General features: G+C 31.3%; 1 protein-coding gene across 1 annotated transcript in view; it reads left to right on the forward strand.

Annotated features, from left to right (window-relative positions):
- Positions 1-1,207: 1,207 nt before the first annotated feature.
- The window catches only part of LOC142355788 (neuronal acetylcholine receptor subunit alpha-10-like), a gene marked incomplete at its 5' end in the record, with an annotated part of 38,045 nt that continues 22,665 nt past the window's right edge, over positions 1,208-16,587 (forward strand). Inside the window, 2 exons of the mRNA XM_075407847.1 lie at positions 1,208-1,252; positions 2,022-2,131. Of these exons, the coding sequence (XP_075263962.1) occupies positions 1,208-1,252; positions 2,022-2,131 (155 nt within the window). The remainder of the gene's footprint in view (positions 1,253-2,021; positions 2,132-16,587) is intronic.

The following is a 16,587-nucleotide window of genomic DNA, read 5'->3' on the forward strand; positions in this document are numbered from 1 at the left end:
TAAGTGTTGATAATAGAAGGCAATCAGTTGCTCAGTAATCAATTTTTGCACTGTTCACGAGAACAGTTAACTTTTTTGATCTATGTCTCGAGTAACTACCTATTAAATTCCAGCAAAAAATTTTTCAGACTATAATTACATGCTAAAAATGGTTTTGTTTGCTAAAAACGCACAATTCATTGAAATTCGCCTTTTCGAAAATTGGCTACGTAGTGAGAACATCTTTAGGATTGGAGCTCGTTCTGAAGTTCAGCTGTTTTATGGATTTACCTAGTTGCTGCAAAGTATGCAAATTTGTTTTTTTTTGACAATTGTAGCTACCCCAATTGCCAACTTTCACTTGAACTTTTCTTACTTAAAATATACTGGTGAAAGATAAACACTGCAGCACTTTTAAAACTCTGAAGTTTTTGTGACAATTTTCTCTTTGCTTACCTTTCATTATTTAATTATGGGTCAAGCTTTTGACCTTCTCTAATTGCTTCTCACTTTTTTCAATTTTACGGTTCTCCAAAAAATCTGCCTATAATTTTTGAATTTTTGCGTTTTTCCGAAGAGACCTATTAAAATCTAAATGCGAATAAACAAAATATGTTTGGCCATCTTCAGAGAGCACAGGTTTTGTTTATTCCATGATCTTTAATGATTTAACAGTTTTTGTCGAATTTCTCAGGAGAAACCAATTTTCCATCGACCGTAAATGTAATGGTTTCCGTGCCTGTCTCGGTAAGATTTTACATTTCATGATTTTTTAATTGAATCAAAAATTGGAGAATCATTACAGAAACTGTTAAAAACTCAGATTACTGCAAAAAATTGAATTCATTAATCTACATCTTATGTTGCCATTTGTTCGGTTTCTATTACATTTATTAAATTATGAACTTGGTCTCAAGTAACTAGTCCCTTCTGCAGATCAGAAGGGTGGTTGTTTTTCCATATAGCTTTAATTTCTAATATTGTGGAGCCAAGCACACCTTAAATTTATGATTATTTTGTTTAAAAAAATATTGTGGAAACTTAAATTGAGTGCAATGTATTAGGGTGCTTAATATATCTTGTTTGACAAGAAAACGCAATTGAACTATCTAATAATCTCCTCAGCTCTTATTGCGACTGATTTATTTTCTCTTTTTGGTGGTATTGTCTAATATTGAGTTGAAACTTACGGTTATTTACGTTTGTTGACAGTTGTTGTTTGTTTCAGAACGAACAAGAACAGAAAGTGACAACAGCAGTCTGGAACGTCAGGGTAAGTAAGCAACTTTGTTTACATTGTTTAACAACCTTTCTAGCCCCCCCCCCCTCCCCCCAATATTTGACTCTTATTCAAATTGCAGATATATGAAGTCATACCTCGAATTCATAACTCGAATATAAGTTCATCGATATCCGATGAAATACATAAAAATTAAGTTTTGGGCACGAATTCGGAGTAATTTAAATGGGCGCAATTGATGAAGTTTTTTTGAGAATTTTATATTTTTTTAATAAATCAGTTGATCTGCTTTGAACGCAGTCACAGCGATTTCATATTTGTCAACACTGAAACGACAAAACAGTTAGAATTTCATTAATGAGCCGTTAGATTTTAAAATCAACCTAACAAGACACAATTGCGTCAGTCATGAAAATTAAAGCAACATATTTGTAGATCTTCAAAAACCGATTGCGTGGGTTACTCCTTCAAAATGTGCCCCAAGTGGTTTTTCGATTTCTCCATGATTTGAACTGACGAGATTATTCCGATTAATGAAGACTGGTATTTTTAATGGTAAACACCTAACTCAGGAATTTAATTGAATTTTTGAATAAAAAATCTCAGGTTACCCAAAAATTCTTCCCCAAAGGATCATTTGTTTTCGCAGAAGTGGAATGATGATTTCGCTCGAATTTAAAATCAGAACAATTAACGATGACTGTTTATGTAAGCATCTAACTAAGAATTCTATTTGAGATTTTCGATAGAAAGATCTCAATTTACCCAAAAAATAACACCCAAACGTCGTTTGTTTCTGCAGAAGTGGAATGATGAGTTCCTGTCTTGGTCTCCCGAAGAGTTTGGAAACATCAGTGACATCAGAATCAGAAAAGACAGGATATGGTTTCCCGATTTAGTTGTCACTAACACGTTAGTACTTCAAATTTTAGTTTCGATACTCCCCGGTTGATCTGGTCTCAGATCATATTTTCCTCTGATCACACCACCTTTGGGCGCATCGGGGCATTGAGCTAAAAATTAGCGTCTAAAAATTCATTCCGAATATTATGATATCGATGCTTCTTCTTTTCAGAAGAAAGAAACAGAAAATAAATGATCAAAATTAAAATGGAGTACTTTAGATTCACATATATGCATGTGACAGACATACCGATGCAGAATTCCATAGCTAAGATTGAGTAATTTTTGGCTGCCTGCTTAAATTTGCAATTGTTTGTTGAACAACTTTCAACTTTCTATTATTTTAAGGGTAAAGTGAATAGCTTGCTGCTACTTCAAACTGGTTGAATTAGTTTTTTCCTTGAAACGGTTGCTTATGCATCCCATTTCTTAATTTTTTTTACTTGTTTTACTTTTACGGCAGTTTTTTTTTGAAATCTATTAAATTTAGCATAAAATTGCATCTCGACCGCGAAAATAGAAACTCCTATTCGTTCTTTTTGTTGCAACTGAAGAAGAATACGAGTAACCTCCTTGGACAAATTTTTTCTTCTCGATTTTTTTGTTTCAAACCTCTAGGCTTATTTTTCTGACCCATTTTAATGGCTGGAGCAACTGTATACTTAAATGGGTTTTTTGGTTAATCAATTCTGATCGAGCAATATATTCATTTCAGAGAGCTGTGAGTGGTATCCTTAGAAAGCCCTTTCATCCAAAAATATGGAATTAGAAAGTTTTTTTTATTTTTGCATGCTTCAATGAGTTAATGAGGTATAAAGTTTTGTGAATAATAGACAGATTTCCGTTGTTTTTGTTCACATTTTTCGCAATTTTTGCCTATATTTTTGCCAGTTTTGATAAAATGTTTTTAAATCGTTAACAAAAAGTGCGGTTGATTTATTTTCAAAGATAGAAGAATGTCGATAGAACATTCATCTAATTCTTAGCTCAAATTTTTGCTATTTATTCAGAAAAAAAACAATCTTTTGCCATCGAAAATCGCAAGAAATAAGCTTCTTTAGTCAACTTTGCTTAGATATGCTGGAAGTGAACATCAAAAAAGCTGACACAATATGCTTCAACACAAGAGGGGCTAATTTGCCTCTCCGCTCTCTGTGGGAGTTTTCTGGGTTGGAAAAGTTGCCGTTTTTTTGCTAATTTAGCTCGCTAATTATACAAACAGCATCGTTTTGCTTTGATACGTAATTTTTTTTTGTCAAATTCTCCATATCTATGAACTGGGAACCGTTGCATGTTCTAAGGATGCGAAGAGTAGTAGCAAGGTTAGTTTTGGTCTGATCACGTAAAATCTAAAATCAAAAATTAACACGGATTGTAATTACACAACAAGTCCATTACACAACAGAATATTTCTTATCAAGGCTCAATATTAACAGGTCCAATTAGTTCCTTGAATAAGTGCCATTAATAGCTTTCAGACTTTTTAGTTTTTTCCGCTTTGACATTTAAACTCATTTGCTTTCAAAATAAACAAGGGATTGTAGAGCTTTGCCACTTATTTCTTTACTTTTTTTGGTTCAAATTGCTGCTTAATTTCAGCAGAGAAAAAACGAATCTTCAGCTTAACTTAATTTTAATCTCTAAGGAGGCTCTACCCTTTAAATAAATGTTTACTCGCTGCAAAAAAACTAGTTTCACAAAAAAATGATTTTTGGACATTTCCCTGTCACATTATCGAATTGTTGATAGGTCAATCATCACAATATTGGTGTTTTAATATAACTGTCAGCTGAGCATCTCATTTGTAATGAATATAATATAATTTTAACGGCCTCGACACCGGTTTCTAGAAGAATTTGATGGAATTTGTTCGCTTTATCTTTAATTGCCTTTTCCTGGTTGTCGTATGAGCAATTCTGAATATTAAGAGGTTTCAATGGTTTCTTATGGATGATTATATGAGCCTATTTACTGATTTTATTGTGAGCTGGTGTCATTTGTGACTTAAAATATAACTTTTTCAAGAAATGTAAAACTTTTTTCAATTTTTCATCTTCTGTTCTTTTGCCTAATTTCTAGCTAGCCTCAATAACCACAGATCACACATCACATTTTTGCGTCAAAAAGAGAAGCATTGGGAGATATCTATTTTAAAATGCAGTATTTATGGTTTTAATTGCATCGACAACCGTTTTTTTGCAAAAAAAAAACTTCATTGGTTTTTCGCTTTTTGTCTTTATTTTAAATCGTATAACAATGTTTGCTATGTGGCAGGTTTCAGTAGCTTCAGTTGGGTAAAAAACAAACAAGTTTAGATACTATATTTGACAGCTGATAGATTTTCTCAACTTTGAAAATAAATTATTTCAAAAAAAAATTAGCTTTGATATTTAAAATTTTTTTTGTCTTTTGTTACCGCTCCTAAAAACTAGCAGTCAAATAACAGCTTAGTGACTTAGAAGAAAGTCGCATTTGATTAAAGCTAGTCTTTTTCTCAACCAATTGATTGTTTTAACAGCTTCGACATCGTTTTTTGCCAATAAAAATATTTTTTAAAATTCTTTTCTGTGCTTGTGTTTCTTTCTGTAATAACAGATCTCAAAAGTTAGGAATGGAGAAATGAACCTTTTGAAGGACTTGACTTGGTAGCTGGAGGTCTTCATGATTTTTGAAAATATTGTCTTTCTTCTGCTTTTTATCTATATGCGTTATATCTAATTTTGTTAATTAAAAGTCATACATAACAATATTGTTGACGGAAAATGCTCAGTTGAACTTATTTAAAATTTTAAGGGAATTGATTATGGATATAACGGGTTTAACAACGGTTTTTCGAATTCTGTCTTTTTCTATTTTTTTCCTGAATTCTATGTTAGCGTTGTTAACATATGACCTATACAGATAAAAGATAAGTTTCAAGGGCTTGGTTTGTAGCATTAATTCAACCTCTTTATTAATTTTAATTTAATGCTGATTGTCTTAATTATTTTAAAAACATTTTTGTTTTCAAAAGAATATTTTAACTCTGTATTTTTATGCATTGTCTGTATTTTTATGTTTATGTCTCTGTTTCTTGGTCTCATTAATTACAGGACACATATCACGGTGAATTCGATATGGTTTTTATGGCTTCGAAACTCGTTTTTTTTTTGCAAAAAAATATTTTGTTTTCTTTTTGTTTTTGAGTTTATTTGTTTGGTTTTTTGTTAACGTAGAAAACATTCTGATCAAAAACAAAAAAATCACTTTCATTTTCATTGCCTTTAATTTAAATGTTTTCGAAAATTACACAACGTTGTTTTTATCTTTGCTCTTTTCCTGTCTACTTGTTACCTAATCTCATTAATGAGTGGTCACATATCACTTTATTGGCGTTGAAAACGCGCGCAATCAAACAGTTCTTATTCTTAGGCTATAGATTACTGTTTTAACGGCATCGACACCGTTTTTTGGCAAAGTCGCTTTCAATTTTTGTTTTTTCCTTCACTTGTTGTTTTTTGTAGTCATATGAAAAAAAACCTAGTAATGAGAGGTCCAAATGTCTAACTGTATAACTACTTCATTCATATCTAAAAGTGTTCATATATATGTTAGCCGGTTTTGTTGTTTTCTTTGTCTACTTGTCACTGAATCTCATTAAGGACTGGTCCCATTTCCTTTCTAGTGAAGAACAATGAAATAGCATTTTTTGACCTTAGGTTCTACTTGAAGCTATTTAGACTTTGTTATTAATTTTTTCTACTGATAGACATCAAGTTTTGGATGTTAGTAATGTTGGTTGTTGTGTTTTAATTCGTCTTGACTAGTATTCTAAAAATGACAAATCTCCTTTTCCTCCAAAATTGGAAATTTTGAGCAGGACGCATTTTTTTTTCCTACACTAGTTTCTTTTCAAAAAATATTGAGTTTTTAAAAGTTTTCTTCCTCATTCGTTATTTGGCGGACAATTAAAATGAAATGCGGTTGAGCGGGGTATGAACAATATATGCGATCGCACATTACAGAGCCTCCTTGTTTAAGTTATAGAATCATTATGCAAACGCAAAACGCTTGGCGAGATTTGGCTTAATTGTATACTTTGCCATGAGACACAAAGGTGGACGCGCAAATAAACAATTGGAAAATTTGAATCGACTATTCAAAAAATGTTTTTATTTTGTCATTCAGAGGAAAAATCAGGCTGGAAGTTTTCAGTCATTTTATTCTAGACTCTTCAAAGTTGGAAATAGTACGTAAATTGATAAACAAAAGGAAACGGGGAATTACCTAAGATTTTTATTTCTTCAAAAATAATCATTTTTTCCGGCTTTCTCAACAATCTGAGTTGTATGTTTTCAAGGTTTTTGAGCTTGCTTTGTTCCCTGCTCTTTAGCGTCAATTTTTGTTATTCGAGCTGAAGCTCAGAGAAAGAACAAATTGGCTTTTGTTTTGAAACGAGGTTAAAAATAACCAAAACGACACAAAATCCGCAGAAATTTAAATGACCCTTGTCGAAAATCTGCTTTAATTTATGTTATTAACCACGATCATTGGTGGTTGATAAAAGTTGACTTTAATTTTTTTTCTCATTAAAAAACAGAGGGGCGCCTAACAAGCAAGTTTAATCAAAATAACGAGTGTTATTGGTCTTTCGAGTCAAAAATACCAATTTTATTTTTATGTTCTCATTTCAAATCAATTGCGAACATTGGAATCAATCGCGGTTACAAATATCAGTGTATTTCGAGAACTGCATTAACAAAAAGTTTCAGAGTCTGGAAGAACTTGGTATAATCTTTATCAGTCATCGCTCGTTAGGAAAAAAGTAATAGTTTTTCTGCAGAGTGAAATGTTAAAAAGAAGTTTTTTTTGCTTTGTTGCAGAAGTTATGTGTTTTTGAAAAATTCAGCATTGCTTTGCTCAATTGCTTTCCTTTTTTGTTCCTGGTAAGGAAAAGTGAGGCTTATTTTTTTCTCTTCTTTTCCAGTTTCAATTTTAATAGGTCTAGAGAAATAATCCTACATTTCCTTCGGATTGTTAGTTCATATACATTGCGCAATTGGTATCTTGAATTCGCTAAAACGAGTTTTTTGTTTAAAGGAAATGTTCAATTGTTCTCAACAGCAAGGTAAAGAAAGACAAAATTTGGGGTAAAATTGTCATTTTTTAGTCTATTTTATTGTAAAAGATTTTTGCTGCCAAACTTTTGATGAAGTTCCCAATAATTGATTCTTGCTGCAATAATGAAAAAATTTTGAAGTTCTGTTGTCTTGATTTTGTATTGGTCCGTTTATAATCAAGATTGTTCTTTGTCAGTTACTGCTCCCCCGAATTGAAGCCTGAAAGTCTCTCCATCTAAACAAATTTTCTTTCTATACAATTGAATGCTCTCATTTGTGAGAATATGCATATCATTATAATCATGTTTCATAGCCTCGGATAATCGGAAAATCATTACGATGCAGATATATACCCCAAAATTTTCGCCTTAGTAAAATTGGCTCAAAAATTAGATACATACAATGAACGAAATTAGGAGACGTCCTTCGTATCTTACTCTTCGCAAAAGGGGATTCGCCAATTTTGCGAAATAAAAGAACATTCGGTGCGAAAAGTAGGTAACAAATCTTGTACCACTTTTCCGCTTTTTTTAGGTATCAATTATTCGCACGCATTTTGAGCATGCAATAAGCACTTTAAAAGAGTTTTAATTAAAGCTTTCAAAGCTTTAAAGTGCTTTAAATACATGCAACCACTAAAACTGATTTTTTTCCCGAAAAATCCCTCGCACATCAAAGGCTTTGTATATCAATGTGGGACTGGCCGAGTTTAATAAGTAGTATTAAATAGTACTAATAAGAAGTAAAAATTAGTATTAAAGTACTATAATTAGTAATAAAGTAGTAATAAAGTACTACTTATAGTAATAAGATAGGCTTAATTAAATAAGTAGTAATAAAGTTAGGCTTAATTGCGGATTATTTGCAAAATCGAGCTACATTGCGTGCGGAAAGTTGATACATATATGGAGCGGATGTGTGATACAACTCGCGCGAAAAATATGTTATTATGTTTGTATTGTATTTTGCGGCTAAAATTAGGACACTTTTGTGAACACGGGATACGATATTACCTTCCACTGTGACGGTTTCTGCTAAATTAGCTATTTTCCGCAATATTGTTCCACTTTCAATGTATTAACATTGTAAAAACGAACACGAGATACACGCATCGGGCATATCTGCCCGTAACGATTTGGGTATACCTCTGCATCGTAATGATTTGAAACCGATTTTTTTCATTTTAATTGTAATTTGTACATCCAAAATTTTTAGGATGAAAAAGTAGCTATTTGTGGATAATTGACAAAACCTGTTTTGATTGTTTTTTTGATGTTTTCATAGGAATTTTTTTATTGACTTTGCTTTCCCAGCAGCTTACAACTTTTCTTTGAACAAACCATTTCAAAACCAAAAAGCAGCGTGTTTTTGTGAATAAGAAACTAAGAAGATGAAACAGAAAATTTTTATTTTTGATGAAGCAGTTTTTCTTAGAGTTGTTTTCTCCGAAATTGTGAAATTTTTTGCAGCAATTGTCCGTATCCCCTCCCTCTTGTTAATTAGAAGAAGATACCGATTTCAAAATTTTTGAGCTTCATCGGTTCTTAATAAATTTAGCTCTAGTCACATGGATTACAAGCAAAAAGTGTAAATTGATTGTCGTTATCTTTTTTTGTAATTTCACAGGCCAGGTTTTGCTAGTTTTAGAATTGAGAGACGCTAAAAGTCAATTTTCCGAGCCAAATGGCAAGAAAGAGTTCGAGGTTTCAGTTTTCCCTAAAAATTTACTTTTTAAGAACCAGGCCATAACAGTCTTTTGGGAGGCGAGCAGGCCTTCAAGATGGAATACAATTTTTCGTCATCCACATCATGTAGTATTGTCCTGACTAGAAAGACTATATTTTTTAGCATAAAATTTTTAGCTGAGAATGATATATTGAGCATAATTTTTAATAATTATAAATTTTATAATTGTTTATAACTTTAGATTTTATCTCAGGGTCGCATTGTTCTTTTTAATCTTCAAAAATGTAAAATTAAAGTTATAACCACAACAAAAACGTTTGATTAAATATTTACAATTGTTTAAATATTTATCAATTGTTTAAATATTTATCAATTGGTTAAATAATTATCAATTGACGGTTTGGACCATAACGTGCAAATGCACATTCATTGCCAATTCGCCTGGTTTTAGGTATATCAAAACCGAGCTTGTTGATTAAGTGAACCAACTTAACTTTATTTTAACTAAATTTGACCTGCAGCTGAACTTTTCATTGCTTGCTCTTTGAATTTGAGTTTCAACTCTTAGATTAAACTACTTTTTATCAGCTAATCAATCTATAATAACTTCCATATTTGAATATGATACCTTTCAAACTGAAACCACCTCTTAATGTGTGTGGTTTGTTATTTATCTGCTTTATTGGGATATTATAATCTTGTAACATAAGAACTGTCTAGACAATCTTGTTAGCTGCATGTCACAAACAACAAATTTATATCTCAGATTACAGCTTCAAACAATTGTTTATATAACTTCTATCCCGCTTGCTATCTTCTCTTAACAGTATAACTTTGAAACACTTTCTGTATACTTAACACAATAATGCTAAACTTTTTGAAGTTTTTGTATCTTAAGGCTATAAGTCCAAAATATGATAAAATATTGCTACTTATATTATCTAGAGCTCAGAACAAATGCTGGAGCTTCATTGATAAATTGGTTCCATCTTTGCCGAAATAGGAAATTAACAAAACAATATTGACCAAAGTCGGTTGTAAATGATAAAGACTTCAATAAGATTTTTTTTGAAAAAATGAGCCCCAAAAATTTCAAACTGTCGATTTTTTATAGTCAGATCTATCAAGTTTATTGTGTACCCGACCCGATTTTTAGGCCAATTGAAACAAATTTAATTCACATTTAATTAATTAAGCGGAATTTTCGTTCATGATATCAATTTAAGTTTTCATGTGTATATAACCTTAAGAGCTCTTAAAGTCACTTCAAATTTCACGTGGAAATAATTTTCATTCACTATCACTCCTCATTCTGTTCATATGAAGAAATGTCGCAAAAATAAAAATAATTTGTTTCGGGTTTGAACAGAATACATTTTCAATTGAATTAAAAGTACTTTTGAAGGTGTTATGAAATTGTGTATTTTGTCTGCGATTCAATGCCTTGTTTCGATACACTCTAAACCTGGGGTGAATTATTTGACATTTATTAACCAATCTAACCCTTAGAAAGACCGACTTGTAAATGTATCGTCATAGAATGTATTGCTACTCTTTGAAATCCTATAATTGGATATGGTCGGGAATAAAATTTAATAGTTGTTTCCCTAAATTGTTTTAAGATTTCCTCACATGATACCTGCCACAGAAGCGATTAGTTTGTTAAATGAGCCCAATTTTCACATGGCCAATTGGTTGGCCTAGTCACTTGTCAAGTTCGTAGCAGATTTCTTAAATGACACAACTTTTAAGAAGAAACAAGCTAGTGTCTCTTAACCAATGATCATTAATAGACAAATTGATTTCCAAATCAAAAAGCTGTGTTCAACATAAACTGGCTAAATGCTGCCAGAAATAATGCCATTTACATTGGAACTGTCTCATTTTTAGCAAACAATTTTTCAGGATCTAAATATGTCCCATTGGCTTAGAGAGGATGTTCACTGGATGATGGATAGGGTTTTCAGAAGAACCTTTGGGTTAAATGGCTTCGAGACTTTGTTCTCGAATTTTTCTACTGAATTTTTTGTTTTTGGTTGTTGATAACTTTGTTGTTGTTTCAATAGTCATAAGACTTATTGTGACGTCTTATTGATTAGCTATGCATGAAAAATATCACTATCTTCAAATCGAGGCATACGCTCCAATTGAGCGTATTTAGTGACTTCTGTTGAAAGCTATTGACTTTAATGGCTGTTAAGAGTTTTGAAATAATTTTTCGAATTTTTTTTTGAAAATTAACCAATCTTAAACCTGTTTTTTTGAACTGCAAGTCAGTCTTAGCAATGATCGGACCCTTTTTTGCTGAATCAACCAAAATCAATCTATTTAGCTGCTTTATCTTCTAACTATTGGTGTTATGACTTCGATGCACAAGTTTTAATTTTTTTAAATTTTTGGATAATTTTTTTCGTAATTCTGTTTGTTTTTGAAATCTTAACATATTATCCTAATATTGATGATTGCATTGGCTTAGAGATGAAGCATAATTTAGCGTATTTATCAGTTTCTGTTGAGGCTATTGACTTTAATGACGTTAACACTACGAGTTTTCTCAAACAATTCGTGGTTTTAAGGGAATTTTTCATGATTGTTGACCTTTTGGAGTCAAACTAATACAAAAAAATGATTTCAATGCTGTTAAAATATTATTTGCAAGTACAAAAATTCCAGCCGAAAAAATCATTTTTGATGGTTTCGACACAATTCTCGCTCATTTTTTTTTAATTTGCTGTTTTTTGCTTTCTTTCATTCTTTAGGAAGCAATGAAAAGCTGACCGGTCCCATTAGCCTGTATATGAAGATTGAATTTATTATGTTACCAGAAGCAGTCAGTTTACTGCGAATAGTCTTAAAATTTATGGTATTATAAATTTTTAAGATTTTTATGGGGTTTTCACTTTTTTCCGTTTTTGTAGTTCTTTTCGTCAATTTGTAACTTAATCTCATCATTGAGAGGTCCCATACAATTCCGTGTATTAAAAAATTAGCATGTTTACTTATTTTATGAAGTAACTAATGATTTGTTTGTTATTCAATATGCGTTTTTTGTAAAAAAAAATTATTTGAGTTCTGTGTTTTTGTCTCTTTTTCTCTTCCTTTAGCACAATCGCGTAATAGCAGATCCCAATAGTTTTAAAATGTAGCCCAAATGAACCTGTTGATTCATCCAGTATAATGTTACCTGAATTGGTATATGGAATTTGAAATAAAAACACTCTATATTCAGATATTAGCTAATGATTTTAATGGCTTCACTAATTTGTTTTTTTGGAATATTTGTAATTTTTTGCTTGTAATATTTTGAGTTTTTTTTTTCATCTTTAATCCATTTTATGACTAAGTCTAACTAGAGCAAGTGCTATTGGTTTTATCACAACTTTTTTGTAAATTTATTTAAAAGCTAATTAAAAGCTAATTATTTTTAAGACTTTTGAAATTATTTGGTTGAAAAGACATTGATTGATATTTGAGTTTCACCTCATTATTTCCTCTTTTTTGTCAATTTTCTACCTATTGTCATTAGTCCCATCTGATGTGTAGTTAGGAAAAATAAATTTTTGTAATTAGGATTTTGTCTGATGGTAATTTGACGTTGTTACTAAAAGCCTTAAAATTAAGATTTTGAGTTTTTGCCGAGAAATTATGTTGTTGTTGCCTTTTGTTGTTAATGTTGTTGTTTTTTTCTCTCGTAGACTTTTTAATGGCAGAGCTCGTTGTAATGAGGCATGGCATTATTTAATTCAATTATCATCTTGGTTGTGTAACGATTTTGTAAATCTCAAACATCTATTTTTGATTATCTTTGTCGTAAATGTAAGTCAAAAGACAGTTAAGTCCAAAATATAGATGAGCGCAGGTCGGAAAATCATATGCAAACGCACATTAACGAGCCTCCTTGTTGTTAATCAGTTTAACAGGCTTATGGTTTCAACCATTTTCTCTTCAACAAATTTTGTCGAATTGATAGTCTTAGGTCCAATTTTAGTCTTTTTGAACAATTCTATGAGCTATTTAAGAATAAACTCGTTCTTTACTGAAAATATTATTGTAAAAAAAATTCAAACAAAATTTCATATCTCATTACGTTATCAGAGCCATATAGAAAAACTTCTTGTTGTTTTCTGAGTTATTTTTCTAATTTAGAACTCGGAAAGATTCACACTTGCAGTTAAAGACGTTGCTGACAACCAAATGCCGAGTGTTTTTATTAAAACTTGGATAAAATGATTGTAAATATTTTCTAGAAAAAAAAATTGAGGGAAGTTTTAATTTAAACATGGTGAATATTTTTCATTCAAAAAGAAATAGCAAGAAAAGAAAAAGAAAAAAAAAATGTTTTTGTTCATAATTTAAGAAACCACAGAAAGCATTCTAGCATTCCAGGACAATTGTCACTTAAATCAATGAGTTTTTTTGCAAAAATAGTCTCATTTAAATTTAAAAAAACAAATGCAATATCCCCATATATATGATTAATATCTCCCAACTGTTGAAAAATTTCAGGCAACTGAAAATGTTTTTCGAGCGATAAGAACATGATCAAAACAGCTCACGTATTTATTTTTATCTGATGCACTTTAAAAAAACCAGGTCGAAAACGTGTTACTTGCTTTTTGAACTGATTTTCTCAGCAGTTCTTTCTAAGGACACCGACATCAAATTGGGATTTATTGGAAACAGCTCATTGTAATTTGAAACTCTATGCGAATTTTAGGTTGAGCGTATGCAGATCATCCAAAATGTCAAAACAGTTCCAAAAAACCCAATATATTTTTTATCCTTAAAAAATAATGAAGATTTGTCGGAAATTCTCCGAATATTTAAGTCCTTTTTTCTTTTTACTCCAAGAAGACAATGAGAAAAATTGATCTATTTTTGTCACACTTTCTATGGGAAAATTAAATTGAGAACATGTAGCGTTCATTTTTACTTTAATTTTTGACAAAGCTAAAATTTCGAGATTAACAGAATGAAAACTATGTATAGTCTGATTTTATGAATAGATACCGACTTAAAAACTTCAACTTATAAAGCGAAAACATGATGCTCAATCGTGCAATTGTGAACAAAGGGGCCTTTGATTTTAGAGAACACTGTCTGTCACTATCGGCTTATTTTTAGTCAATATGAAATTTTTTTACAACTCAAATTTCAGCATTCGTCTGATTATTTGATAGATTTTGATATAACCAATTTCCACGAAACAGCTTCCGGAATAAAAATTGTTAAAGTTATTTTTGCTGTAAGAATATCAAAACACCAGTAGTGAAGCGTCAATTTATTTTTTTCCGCATTGCTTGGTTTCCCTACAAGTGACTTTCCGAAAACCTAAAATTATATACAGCAAAACTTCGATTAAAAAACTGCCAATTAAACGATTTTAATGATGTTCAGCCATTCGTTAGGCAATCTTCGACATCTATTTAGGCTAAATTTCCGATTACGTGTGAACATAAAGGTTTGGAAAAAGGAAAATTCATTTTCTTATCCACATGTTTTTTCTATCATATGCAAAGTTTTTTTGATTTGTTAGGTTTGTTACCAACTTGTGGATTCTTATTGGATTTTGATTCCGAAAGTCTCTCATCAATATGGCTACGTGACAATATAAATAACTCGTTTATTTTGATGCTAAGCATTTGTTTTCTTGATGAAATTTTAGACCGTCTTTCGAATCACTTCAGATGTTTTCGCAAAACCCACTTTGAACTCTTCTCTTGGCTTTTTGTTGCAGTTTTCAGATTTAAAAGGTAGATCACTGACTAAAACGAAAATGAAATCAGTACGCACCCAAACTATTTTTTTTTTACTTTTTATGTCGAGAAGGCAATATGTTTTATGCACTTTTATCAGCTGAGTCTTAATCGTTGTCTTATCGGTAACCCTGTAATAGGAATATGCAATATACAAAAGCTTTAATTCCAATTCGAAAGCATGGTCAAAATTAAAAGGGCGGTTCTCGTCAGGTTTTTTTTGTAGTTTTTAGCAAATCCTTAGCAAGATTTCTGACAAAATTAGACTGGAGAAGTGTTTTGAAAGTTTTTTCAGTTGAAGAGATATTGCATTTTGTCTAGTTTAAACATTTATCAAATTCTGAATAAATTTAGAGTACAAAAAAGCAAATATGAAACCTATAATCATCGCATATAGTATAATTTTTGTGCATTATAGAATATATATTTTATGCTGGTCAGTCAGCCATGTTCATTCAGATTTTTGAACTTACTTTTCATAACCAAAAATGACCACTTTCTCAAACTAATTTTGTATCTTTTTCAAGCACTTAAAATCGAAATGAAGAGTCACTTTGAGAAGTTGGAGGTTAAGTTATGGTTACTTTAGCAGTAAAACTGTTCTTGGGTTATTTAACCTCAGGGGGTAATAGAAACAGTTGAAGTGTGCACTAGAAAGCAGTTGTGTGTGACAGGTGGTCGGATATGGATAGGATCTTGTAACTCATTAAACAGAAACTGACTGCCCCTGCCTGTTTCCTAAATAAGGAAAAGTAACCGACAACAAAGAAGACTGTTAAACATTACAAGTAACACAAAACAATGTTTGTTTGTTTGTTTTTGTTACCGAATTTTTGTCCGATTTTGGTTATTTATAGCCGAAAATAGAAAAAAACCAGTAGTGTTAGTTCAGAAATTGTTGACCGCCGTTAAATAAAAAATTTTCTGTAGGCTGAAATCATCAGACTGCTTAACATTCCTAACATCCAAATACAACCAAATAGTAGGAAGTTTTATGGGAAGCATATATCAACAAAGCAGACGGACAAAAAAATTCCTGACACAGTGATAACAATTTCGCAAATTTTTATGTGGTTTTCTAAATCTTTCATAAGGAAGATATCTTTCATATCCCCCTTGAATACTCTCCCAGGATTTGAGGGGGATATTGAAAGTTATGTTAGATAATCGAAAGTTATGTTGGTTAATTGTGCGATTCGAAATCTCTTTTTTTTTAAATAAATTTTTATTGTCTGTCTAAATTTGCGATTCCGGTGTTCTATTTTGTTCTGTTTTTCTGTTAAAACCCAAAAGACTGCGCAAACGGATAGCATGAACTTCGAAGAAGAGATGGAGATTATCGAAAAGAAAAAAATGAGCTTTCTTCATAACTTTCCATAACTTAGTTTTTAAGAAATTTTGTCCATGTGTTCTCCTTTTTTAAAATGAATAAAGTTCAAGTTTTATATTTAAATGAGTATTTTTTGCAATTATTTTGACTTTCCTCTTTCTCTTTTTTGGAGGAACTACCATTTCTTCAGTTTGCAACAAAATGATGATTCTCTCTTTTTCTCTACAAAACAAAAATTGCAAATTTAACTGAAGAAGAAATGCCGGCTTTATATACACCCATTTTGAAACTGGCCAAGCTTTGAACTGGTTGTGTAGACCATTCCGGCAATTTTGTAATACTTAGCTAGATTACAAAATTGCGGCCATAGCTTAGATACCATACGAAAACAGTTTCCGAGGTAGATTTCAAATTATTTTCAGAATCGGAAAGTTTTAAGGTGATGATGTTTTGTTGCATTCCATGCAAATACTAGAACAGTGATTTCTTTATTTGTTTGCCCTTTGAAAAACTGAACGGCTATTAGCTCGGAGTATTTGCTTGGAGTCATTATTGCGGAAAAATTTTGAAGATGCCATAAACATAGTACCATAT

Source organism: Convolutriloba macropyga, unplaced genomic scaffold, assembly GCF_964194025.1.
Source record: "Convolutriloba macropyga unplaced genomic scaffold, txConMacr16.3 SCAFFOLD_535, whole genome shotgun sequence".
NCBI classification, from domain to species: domain Eukaryota; kingdom Metazoa; phylum Xenacoelomorpha; order Acoela; family Convolutidae; genus Convolutriloba; species Convolutriloba macropyga.